This window comes from Oncorhynchus nerka, linkage group LG3 (assembly GCF_034236695.1).
Source record: "Oncorhynchus nerka isolate Pitt River linkage group LG3, Oner_Uvic_2.0, whole genome shotgun sequence".
Lineage (NCBI taxonomy): Eukaryota > Metazoa > Chordata > Actinopteri > Salmoniformes > Salmonidae > Oncorhynchus > Oncorhynchus nerka.
This window is the reverse complement of record NC_088398.1, coordinates 22725188-22736736: the sequence shown is the minus strand read 5'-3', so window position 1 is coordinate 22736736 and position 11549 is coordinate 22725188. Positions and strand designations below refer to the sequence as shown.

The window sequence follows — 11549 nt, the reverse complement described above, 5'->3', positions numbered from 1 at the left end:
ATGGTGTATCAGTAATTTGTTTTATTGACAAAATGAATTATCGACATGAACATCGGGCAGTGACCATACTTGCTGTCTATTTGTCCACACCAAAGAACTCTTCGAATATTCTGTGTGGTTCAGAGACCTGCTCCACTTCCACAACAGCAAATCCCTTCACAGGCCTCTCTTTAAGTCTCTTCACCTGCCTCACACCTAACTGCCCCGCCACAACGGTCTCGGGATGTGAGGTTGTTGTCAACTCCTGGGCAGGCTTTGTGCTGTATTCCACCGACCACGACTTGCTGGTGACCATCTTGGTGGTGGCTAGAGTACACAGAGCGAGTTAGATGCCAAACATCCTCACCGACACAGACTGACTAAATGGATACTCATTGATGGTGACAGGCTAAGCCTTGTGTGTAAATGTTTGAAAATGTACATATCATAATGAGGCCATCTTTACAAATGCAAAAAAGTACTCGACCAAAATCACCTCACAAAACCCAACAGTAATTAATTGCAAAGATACACTTGTAGGCACAGTACTCACCAGAGGGGACAGCAGAGCTACATGTGGACTCACAACAGGAGCAGACTGAAGAAGCTCCATACAGCTCCTTCCATCTGATAGGACCAGACCAAGATGTGTCAGAGCAACATGTCTTTTCTATTATTCATGGTTTTCTATCATCTTTTGCAGGGCCTATATGGATAGAGTATCAGACAGCTTCAGTATTAGCAGGGCTTACCCTCCTGCTGCGGAATCGTAAGTGCAGGCCTTCGCAGTTGAAGAGGGGACAGACCTCCCCACAGACATAGCACAGTACATGTTGAGCTGCTGTGGCTGAAGAGGCTTGAGCTGATTCAAATGTGGCACAGAATCTACAGTTTGCATACTTATGTACATACTTCTTCCAATGCAATGTAGTGTCAGAGGACCTCAGTCAAATGAATTGCATAGACAAGGGAAAGAAAAAGATTAAGCTCAGTAGTTATAATGCTTGATGGAGGCCATGTATTGCATAGGAAATCTAATGAGGTCATAGCACTCAAGTTCAACTACTGGTCAGTTGACTATGGTTACTGTTGCATATTACGAGCGGAGTGCATCCTTAACATACCTGACCTGCTGTCATTCCCTGAAACAGAAAGGCATCCATGGTAAACCTCACAACATTCCTTTTATATGGGATGAATCTGGAGCCACTGTTGTTTTTGCTCTCAACCATGCACCTGAGCAGAAAATAGATTACTGTTAAATCCAAGAAGTTCCTTTTAAAAAAAAAAAGTCAATCTACAATTGCTACATTCATTTTTGGATTAATAAATGATATCTACCCATATATTCTTGAAGAATATAACTGTGGTACAACATCCGAACCCAAAACTATAATTTTGATGTCATAGATGGGCAGTACTTGAATCTATTGCTCGCTCTATGAATTTGAGAGTGGTTACATTTCTCCAGCCCCATCCCTCAGATTTTTGCCAAAACATGGGCAGGGGTTTTCATTGTTATTGTTTCAGCTACCGATTGCCTCTTTAAAAGCAAAGCACTGTGCAAATGATACTGATAGAAGTGATCTGGCATACTGTATGTCTACATTACCCAAAATTGTCAATGACAGTGAACTGAGGCGTAGAGGAGTGTGACTGCTTGATGGTCACATTACATGAGTGGACATAGAGACGTCCATCTTTGGACATGGAAGGCACTTCAACCTGAAAGTACATGGGCTTTCCCATAGAGTACCCATCGGATGGGGCAAGTCTCTCCCATTGAGCTGAGGGAGAGAGAATGAGTAGTCAGATCTTTCGATTACCTGAGGGCACATTTAAGTACATTTTATAACATGAGGACTATTCATTTACTGTAGATCAATGACTCATCTATACCCTACCATTACGTGCAGTGAGCATGGAACGGGTTCTGTTCTTCATTGGTTTAGAGACCTTGTGTACCACGTTCAGCATGTAGCCTATTTTGTAGGAGTAATGATATCTGGAAAGAAATAAGCAAATGTAAATAATTGGCATGGACTATAAATCAACTTTTAAAATGTTGTGCCAACCTGTTATCATTTATGTCCTTTTATTTGTATGGAATGATAACTCCTCCAGTGACATGAACTCAAGGTAAACATCAATCCAATCACAAAATAGTGTAAATACTGCAAGTCACCTATTGAAATGACAGACAACTCGCAAGGTGAATGGTGCAGCTCGTCTGATAGGCCCTTGGAGCTTCGGGGGTTCATATCGGAGAGTGTTGGAGTAGGCCACACGATTATTTACTAACTGTTTATTGAAAATAAGAAGACCTATGTCAATATCAGCAAGTTATTTCTGGGAAATGTAGGCCTGTGAATGCTGACAAACCTTACCGAGCGCTTGCTCCCACAGAGGCCGAGGTCGTATTCGAAGATGAGGGAAACTTTTGTAGATTTATTGGCTTGGCATGTTCCGAGTGTCAGTTGAGACAGTGAACTCCCGGTGCCCAAAATGTTTTTCTTTACCTGCACGAACATCTTGTTGATGTTACAAAGTGTTATCACTTCGCGGGCTTGACTTTTTGGACCAGAGGGCTTCTGTGTTGGGTACACCGGGACCAGTATTTTCCTAACTTTATCCGGTAATTGTTCGTGTCCAGTTCCACGGACTGGAGAGAAATGCTCCTTGTCTACCAGCGGCACCCTTGAGTGCTGGAACACAGGTAGTTCGAGGTAAGATGGTGAGTCTTCGGCGAATACCTTCACAGAAGACTGGCGTGCATTTGAGCCTCCCTCTGCTCTTAGAGAATGCAAAAGAAACAAAAACGCCAAGTTGAAAATATAAAACATATCTATATTCCTGTACCAAAATGGTACAATAACTCGAGCAAAATCAGGCCCTGCGTCAATTCATATCCATAGGTATGCTGCGTTCAAATACTAGTCGGAACTAGGAAGTTTAGACATTTCCGACTTGCTAATTCGTTGATCAACGCACGTGTACAACCAGTTGGCAAGTCGATTTTTCCGAGTTTCCTAGTTCCAACTAGAACGTGAACGCGCAATATTCCTTGTAGAATGAGCCAGAATCAAAAACAGCTGTTGGAGATCTAGTCGCACAACGCTCGTGCCACCGAGGACATTTGAACTGCAGGGAAAATATTAGATACATTGGATTAAAATATTATAATAGATGATTATGCCTTCCTATTAGTTTTGATAGACTAGACAAAAATACAAATAGACAATTATAGATTATATCCAGACAAGGTATTATCCATACAGTGAATGCTTTGTATGTTAGCTCTCATTTTCAACTTTCATGACAGATAAATGTGGGATATTGTTAATTATATGCCTAGATGTAAAGAAGTGTTAAGCACATTATTTTTACATTACTTGAGCAAAAACCATGTGTGTGTTTGCTCATCTCTAGAAAATGGTCAGTTCAATGGAAAATATCTTTAATGTACAAGAAGCACACATATCTGTGTTAAACACCTGGGCCACATTCAACAGAATACAACGTTTTGGAAAGGACAGATAGAAATACGGTATGTATAACAAACATGCCTCTCCGACAATTAGAACAAGGAATCATGCCAGCTCTATTCATCACATTTATATCTGAAACGTTTCGATGACGCAAGCCAACTGAATGTGGTCATGGTTTCCTTATGAATTTAGCAGCAGTGGCATTATATTTAAAGATGGGTAAATCACAGTGAGAGAGTGAATGAGAGGAGAGCCAGTCCAGTAGAAGGCAGAGGGGGCTGTGGCTCCATTACACAGGTGGGTGGAACAGCATTCATTGGTAAAGGTGAAGTTGAGGCCCATGGCTTACTTCTCACGGGGCGGAGAGGACACAGCTCTTCTCATACAGCGTCACACTGAATTCTCCTGTAGATTAAAGGTGTTTATGGCTGAGTTCACGTTACATTAATGGTGTTATTTGTACAAATCTAATTTATTTATATAGCCCTTCGTACATCAGCTGATATCTCAAAGTGCTGTACAGAAACCCAGCCTAAAACCCCAAACAGCAAGCAATGCAGGTGTTGAAGCACGTTGGCTAGGAAAAACTCCCTAGAAAGGCCAAAACCTAGGAAGAAACCTAGAGAGGAACCAGGCTATGAGGGGTGGCCAGTCCTCTTTTGGCTGTGCCGGGTGGAGATTATAACAGAACATGGCCAAGATGTTCAAATGTTCATAAATTACCAGCATGGTCAAATAATAGGTCTGGGACAGGTAGCACGTCCAGGTGAACAGGTCAGGATTCCATAGCCGCAGGCAGAACAGTTGAAACTGGAGCAGCAGCACGGCCAGGTGGACTGGGGACAGCAAGGAGTCATCATGCCAGGTAGTCCTGAGGCATGGTCCTATGGCTCAGGTCCTCCGAGAGAGAGAAAGAAAGAGAGAATTAGAGAGGGCATACTTAAATTCACACAGGACACCAGATAAGACAGGAGAAGTACTCCAGATATAACAAACTGACCCTAGCCCCCCGACACATAAACTACTCCAGCATAAATACTGGAGGCTGAGACAGGAGGGGTCAGGAGACACTGTGGCCCCATCTGATGATACCCCCGGACAGGGCCAAACAGGAAGGATATAACCCCACCCACTTTGCCAAAGCACAGCCCCCACACAACTAGAGGGATAGCTTCAACCACCAACTTACCATCCTGAGACAAGGCTGAGTATAGCCCACAAAGATCTCTGCCACGGCACAACCCAAGGGGGGGCGCCAACCCAGACAGGAAGATCACATCAGTGACTCAACCCACTCAAGTGACGCACCCCTCCTAGGGACGGCATGAAATAGCACCAGTAAGCCAGTGACTCAGCCCCTGTAATAGGGTTAGAGGCAGAGAATCCCAGTGGAAAGAGGGGAACCGGCCAGGCAGAGACAGCAAGGGTGGTTCGTTGCTCCAGAGCCTTTCCGTTCACCTTCACACTCCTGGGCCAGACTACACTCAATCATATGACCCACTGAAGAGATGAGTCTTCAGTAAAGACTTAAAGGTTGAGACCGAGTTTGCGTCTCTCACATGGGTAGGCAGACCATTCCATAAAAATGGAGCTCTATAGGAGAAAGCCCTGCCTCCAGCTGTTTGCTTAGAAAATCTAGGGACAATTAGGAGGCCTGCGTCTCATGACCGTAGCGTACGTCTAGGTATGTACGGCAGGACCAAATCAGAGAGATAGGTAGGAGCAAGCCCATGTAATGCTTTGTAGGTTAGCAGTAAAACCTTGAACTCAGCCCTTGCCTTGACAGGAAGCCAGTGTAGGGAGGCTAGCACTGGAATAATATGATACATTTTTGTTGGTTCTAGTCAGGATTCTAGCAGCCGTATTTAGCACTAACTGAAGTTTATTTAGTGCTTTATCCGGGTAGCCGGAAAGTAGAGCATTGCAGTAGTTTAACCTAGAAGTAACAAAAGCATGGATTAATTTTTCTGCATCATTTTTGGACAGGAAGTTTCTGATTTTTGCAATGTTACCTAGATGGAAAAAAGCTGTCCTTGAAACAGGCTTGACATGTTCGTCAAAAGAGAGATCAGGGTCCAGAGTAACGCCGAGGTCCTTCACAGTTTTATTTGAGACGACTGTACAACCATTAAGAGTAATTGTCAGATTCAACAGAATATCTCTTTGTTTCTTTGGACCTAGAACAAGCATCTCTGTTTTGTCCGAGTTTAAAAGTAGAACTTTTGCAGCCATCCACTTCCTTATGTCTGAAACACAGACTTCTAGCGAGGGCAATTTTGGGGCTTTCACCATGTTTCATTGAAATGTACAGCTGTGTGTCATCCACATAGCAGTGAAAGTTAACATTGTGTTTTCGAATGACATCCCCAAGAGGTAAAATATATAGTGAAAACAATAGTGGTCCTAAAACGGAACCTTGAGGAACACCGAAATGTACAGTTGATTTGTCAGAGGACAAACCATTCACAGAGACAAACTGATATCTTTCTGACAGATAAGATCTAAACCAGGCCAGAATTTGTCCGTGTAGACCAATTTGGGTTTCCAATCTCTCCAAAAGAATGTGGTGATCGATGGTATCAAAAGCAGCACTAAGGTCTAGGAGCACGAGAACAGATGCAGAGCCTTGGTCTGATGCCATTAAAGGTCATTTACCACCTTCACAAGTCCAGTCTCAGTGCTATGATGTGGTCTAAAACCAGACTGAAGCATTTCGTATACATTGTTTGTCTTCAGGAAGGGAGTGAGTTGATGCGCAACAGCCTTTTCTAAAATTTTTGAGAGGAATGGAAGACTCGATATAGGCCGATAGTTTTTTAAATATTTTCTGGGTCAAGGTTTGGCTTTTTCAAGAGAGGCTTTATTACTGCCACTTTTAGTGAGTTTGGTACACATCCGGTGGATAGAGAGCCGATTATTATGTTCAACATAGGAGGGCCAAGCACAGGAAGCAGCTCTTTCAGTAGTTTAGTTGGAATAGGGTCCAGTATGCAGCTTGAAGGTTTAGAGGCCATGATTATTTTCATCATTGTGTCAAGAGATATAGTACTAAAACACTTGAGTGTCTCTCTTGATCCTAGGTCCTGGCAGAGTTGTGCAGACTCAGGACAACTGAGCTTTACACACTCAGGTGGACATACTCAAGCAGAAACATGCGGCCACACAAACACAATGTATGTAACTAAAGGAGCTCTCACCGCGCTCCCCCACATCTTTGCTGGACAGACATAGCTGACCTGGAGGACACTTCTGAGGGAACTTGATACAGTCCAGTGGGGAGATGGCAGGGAAGACACAGGTGAAGCAAAACAGAGGAACTGAAAGAGAAAGATATTGATTACACTAAGAACAAAGTAAAATGGAAGTTTGGCGCAGGGACTGAAGGATAGTAGAGATTTTTGATTGAGAATATTCACTGACAATATTATCTAAGGAAGGAGCTACAGTCTTATGATGGAAATGGGTGGGAGTGGCTTAAACAATGCTGTTAATGTAATAATGCACAAGTCAATATACAAAGCTAAACACCAATTAGCTTCTCCCATAAACACACATGCATGCACACAAAGTATATATTGCAATATAAGCATTCCATTTCTAACTCCTTTCTCTTCCACTTACCCACAGATGGTACCAGACACAGTAAAAGCAGATGGCATAGAAGCTGCGACATCACTTGTTTTTTTTGTCTCTCTCCAAACGATGACAATATCCTGTATTCCCTTTGATTTGACTGCTTTCCCAGCTCCTCAATACCTTTCTGTCTTCTCGTTATCTAGATCATCTAAACAACAATAACTTGTTGCAACCTTCTCTTATCCAGTCAAATGTGTTGATGTAGTCCTTTTGGGGGATGCGTCTGTACAAACCTATGGTATTATGCCAGTACTTTTAGTCTTCTCTCTCTTCATGCATCGTCTGCTCAGTTCTGAAGATAGTATCTAGGAAAACGAGAGGCTACCTTAATTATCTCCCCACCCCAACACATCTGATTCAATGAGGACATTATCCGCCCAGCGATAAGACTGAAGTCACTCCTCCGCCATGGCTGATTGTAAAGTGTACACTGGAATCTGCATAAATACTCAAGTAGAAACAAACGATCTGAGTTTTCAGTTAAATAGTGTGTATTGCAAGGAAGATAGAGAAATGTATTGCTGAAATCTATAGTACTGCTTTGACATGTATAGAGGACCTTTATTCAAGTATTCTGTAACCACTCACTAAAGAAGAGGCTTATTGAATCATCCCATAGTTTAGAGGCAGGACTGTCAAGTGACTTGCCGTCTTATGACTCGGACTGAAGAGGAGGGTGCGATGGAGATTGGACTTTAACAGTATACATATATTCACAGGTGACGTTGAGCATAAACAGTACAGCAAACTGTTTGTGATTCTAATGCAGTCTATGCTGAACATATTCAATTCACAATATAGATGCCAAGCTGTACAAAATGGCAGTATGACAAGGAGATCAAGTACATGCCAATGAAACCCATGCACATTTATGCTCTCAGGGACTCCCACACAATAAGCAATGGGGCTGACTTTGCAGAGAAATACTGTTGGTTTATTTCAAGTACACAATCATGGTGTAATGCAGAAATGTGGTTAATCGAGCGCTGGTATGCCACACATGACTAGGTTAAAAAACACACCGTCCTAATATCTTGTTTAAATGGTCCCCTTTTCAGCACATTGGTCCATCTTTCACTTCATATCCAGGAGAAAACACACATGCCGTTTGTATACAACTATAGATTCGGGCTCTTCTCTTTCCTTGATTCCTCTCATCTACTTCTCAAAATGCATTGGAGGAGAAGAAACATTGAGGAAAGATGAATTGAGTCATGCACTACATAATGAGTTTAGTACAACCCCTGTTGGAGGAAAGTGGGCATTGCTCGTCTGTCGACCAGCTGCCGCCGCAGCCTGACCACAGCAGAGTCCACCTGCTCTGCAGCCCTCTTGCCGTGCAGGTTGGCCACCAGCTGCAGGCACGTGCCCTGCAGCCTGGAGAGCTCCTCTTCAGAGGACAGCAGGCAGTGTCTCAACACAGAACTACCCTGAGAAAAAACACAAGACTCAGAGGGCTGAATTCAAACATGAGAGCAAGCACTTAACTCGACAATTGCATAAATCATGCATTGATGTCAATGGAAGACATGCACAGAAATGTGAATCTACTACAGTAAAGTCTACTACAGTCATTCATGTTCATTTTTAGAGGAAGGTCGTTAGTTACCTGTATGAGATGAGCAGCCTCAGGTAACTGGGTCCCAGGGTGTCTGTGGTAAACCTTCACTATAGGCCTGTTCAGTTTCTCTCTGGAAAGTATATCCCCACTGTACTCAGGGCCCTGGAAAACACATGACAACATAGGAAGATAGGGGTGGAGTAGTGAAGTCACCCACTATCGACATTATTACAACCAACCAACCATTACACCAATGTTAGTGGCTCTTTCTTTACCAAATCAGCACAGATACAGACACTATCTCCAATGCACATGCTTATCCATGACAAAGCTTACAGACAGTTCCACTCACATACTGACCAGTGCTCTGTCATGGCTGTGACGAATGCAGTTCAGCTGCCTCTGTTTGCGGAAAATGGCCTGCCTGGCGGCTGCAGACATAATTGTAAGATTTTGCTGTGTGAGAGAATGAGAGTTTTACTATTTTTACTTTTAAATGTTAAATACTATCGTATGTCCCATGCTGTACCTTCAGAGTGACTGTCTCAGCTATTTTCTTCACCAGAGCTTCATTGACAGTACGGTGGGCAGCTTTTTGCCTGGCGATGGCATTGCCAATCATCTGCCTGATGTTTTCTCGTAGCAGCTGTGATTGGTTCACAGCCAGAGTGGAAGACTCCAGAACCTGCTTACATTCTGAGAAGGGAAAGATGTGGGTAATTCTTTATTTTTCAGACCTGTTTCAGCTGATATTTGCCTCGTATCCAAGAGTGTATAGTAGTGTATAGTGTATAGTAGTGTATAGTAGTAAGAGTGTATAGTAGAAATGGGCAATTTGTAGGGCTAACTAGCAAATGATAAGCCTACAGCTGCTGGTTTAAATAAATCCCAAATAAATAAATTAGTGGCTATTATGTAACTATTATGTAATTACACTGTCACCATGTCGTGTCTAAGACAAAAACTAGGTGAATCACTGACAATAAAACAAAGTGTAACCACAATAGGCACTATATGGGACAAGGTGACGTCAATGCAGTGCCATAAACTGTGTTACATTAGTACAGTATGTTATTGACATAGCACCTGGAGTGAAGGGGCCGATTGGCTCTGGTAGTTTTATGAGGCCTTGGGAGGGAGTTCCCTGTCCCCCTATGGAGAGAGAGCCAGAGCCAGTGTGTGGTAGAAGCTCTAGAACACGCGCTCTCTCACTGGCACAGTCCATCAGCTGCCTACTGCACTGACCCAGGGTCTATACATGGCAAGGAGAGAGAGAGAGAAATACGTTTTTTTTTAACGGGTATATCAATAGCAAATCAAGGGATATCTCAACAACTTTCTTGAATAGGCATAATCATAACCCTAGGCACCTGTATCCATTGAAAACCATAAAAAGAGAGAATGAGACCAATCACATTTGTTTTATAAAGCCCTGTGTACATTAGCATTTGTCATAGTGTTTTTACAGTAACCCGGCCTCTAGCAGTTAGATGTCATCACCTGTAGTTGGGCTAGTGTGCTCCTCAGAGTGCTCTCCATCTCCTGTTTCAGCTCAGTGAGTTCTCTCTTTTCACACTCCAGCAAATGGTCTGCTCCGTCTCTTCCCTGGAAACAGAACAATCATCTGAAGTGTTTTTTTCTCATAGCCATACAGTATATTGGAATACATATTGGCCTAATGTAGTCCAGCAAAGCACTACTGGGCAGAATAACTTGGGGTCAGGTGGAAATAGGAAATTAACACAAATAAATTAAGTTGTGACTCATGCACTGCACACACTGAACTCACAGTCTCAGTAGAAGCTGGTCTTATGGTCCTTCCCTCCACACTCTTCTTGTTGATCAGCATTTCACACCTCAGGCTCCTCAGCATCCTCTCCAGGAGGCCTCTCTCCCGCTCCAGTTTAACGCATTCATGTGCCACCCGGCCAGCTTGTCTACGTATCTCGCCCTCCATTTCCCTCACACTGCGCATGTACTCCCTTGCTACCCCGACACTGGCCTCTGCACACTGCTCTCGGAAGCAGGGAGGGGGAAACGGGACCACAAATGTGGTGGTAGCATATGGGAACTAAACATGACATAAGATAATGACATTGAAGTCTACATATACAACAATATTTAACTTAATTTCATTAACTGTGATTGCATTATTTCGCAAAACAGCAATTACCACCAACATACATTTGAGGCTAAAGCTTATATAGCCCACATGATTCAAAATAGTGCACATTCATTCACTATTAATTTAATTCATCATAACTTTAAAATATTATGCTCTCACCATTGTGCCTGTGTTTTGGGGTCTGAGTTTATTCTTGCACAAAGCATCATGAGTATCTCCACTTCCAACCTCTTCAATTGTGTCTGTGCGCCTCCGGGTAAACGCGGTGGCGCTACAGCTCCGCGCACGGCTGATAGACCCCGGCCGTCCTGCGTGGGTTTGCCGCACCAAGTGTTCCGCTAACCGTATAGAGTGCATCGTATCATCTCGCCAAGACTGCGGTCCTATCGTCACAGAGGCTAGGGGAACTGACTGAACAGGCATTTTCTATTTACTCAAGCCTCTTTAAAAATATATATATATATTTAACTACCAAGTCTCTTTTGATTAGGCGACTAATTACGAAAAGTTCCCCTCAACCTGCCGAGGGTCAAATAAAACTAGAGTTGAAATATCATCTCCAAAGCAACAGTTTCCAAGTAACCAGAAACCATGGTCCTGCTTGTGATTGGACAATAGCCTAGTCAGTTGTGGGGGGCGGTCATGTCTAAATGGAATCCAGCTTTGGTCAAAATTCCGTCAAAAGTTTTTGTTTTTTAAAAACTAACCCTAACCCTTTTCCAGACCTTATCCTAATTCTCAACTGCCACGTTAATTATAA

At 43.1% G+C, this 11549-nt stretch overlaps 2 protein-coding genes across 3 annotated transcripts; both read right to left on the bottom strand.

The window, feature by feature from the left end:
- Positions 1–10: 10 nt before the first annotated feature.
- On the bottom strand, positions 11–2940 carry zp3d.2 (zona pellucida glycoprotein 3d tandem duplicate 2). Of its 2 annotated transcripts, none has more exons than XM_029643174.2 (8): positions 2367–2939; positions 2165–2280; positions 1884–1984; positions 1592–1766; positions 1104–1215; positions 732–841; positions 533–606; positions 11–306 (listed from the first exon to the last, which is right to left on the bottom strand). In XM_029643174.2, the coding sequence occupies exons 1-8, from the start codon at positions 2820–2822 to the stop codon at positions 77–79; spliced, it is 1374 nt and encodes a 457-aa protein (XP_029499034.1). In that variant the 5' UTR covers positions 2823–2939; the 3' UTR covers positions 11–76. The 2 variants fall into 2 exon arrangements, with proteins under 2 accessions (XP_029499034.1, XP_029499043.1); XM_029643183.2 differs by having other exon boundaries at positions 220–306; positions 1109–1215; positions 2367–2940.
- A 4785-nt stretch (positions 2941–7725) lies between these two features.
- tektl1 (tektin like 1) lies at positions 7726–11322 on the bottom strand. Its single transcript, XM_029643163.2, has 8 exons — positions 10949–11322; positions 10454–10735; positions 10165–10269; positions 9751–9916; positions 9194–9360; positions 9025–9120; positions 8713–8826; positions 7726–8533 (listed from the first exon to the last, which is right to left on the bottom strand). The coding sequence occupies exons 1-8, from the start codon at positions 11210–11212 to the stop codon at positions 8336–8338; spliced, it is 1392 nt and encodes a 463-aa protein (XP_029499023.1). The 5' UTR covers positions 11213–11322; the 3' UTR covers positions 7726–8335.
- Between the last annotated feature and the right edge of the window lie 227 nt (positions 11323–11549).

Coding starts and splice junctions, on each gene's coding strand:
- zp3d.2 (XM_029643174.2), bottom strand. CDS start 2,822: ATGTTTTATATTTTCAACTTGGCGTTTTTGTTTCTTTTGCATTCTCTA. Junction 1,985..2,164: donor GTTGTCTGTCATTTCAATAG/GTGACTTGCAGT, acceptor ATTTCTTTCCAG/ATATCATTACTCCTACAAAA. Junction 607..731: donor TACGATTCCGCAGCAGGAGG/GTAAGCCCTGCT, acceptor TGGTCCTATCAG/ATGGAAGGAGCTGTATGGAG.
- tektl1 (XM_029643163.2), bottom strand. CDS start 11,212: ATGCCTGTTCAGTCAGTTCCCCTAGCCTCTGTGACGATAGGACCGCAG. Junction 10,736..10,948: donor CCCAAAACACAGGCACAATG/GTGAGAGCATAA, acceptor TGTCATGTTTAG/TTCCCATATGCTACCACCAC. Junction 10,270..10,453: donor GACCAGCTTCTACTGAGACT/GTGAGTTCAGTG, acceptor TTCTGTTTCCAG/GGAAGAGACGGAGCAGACCA.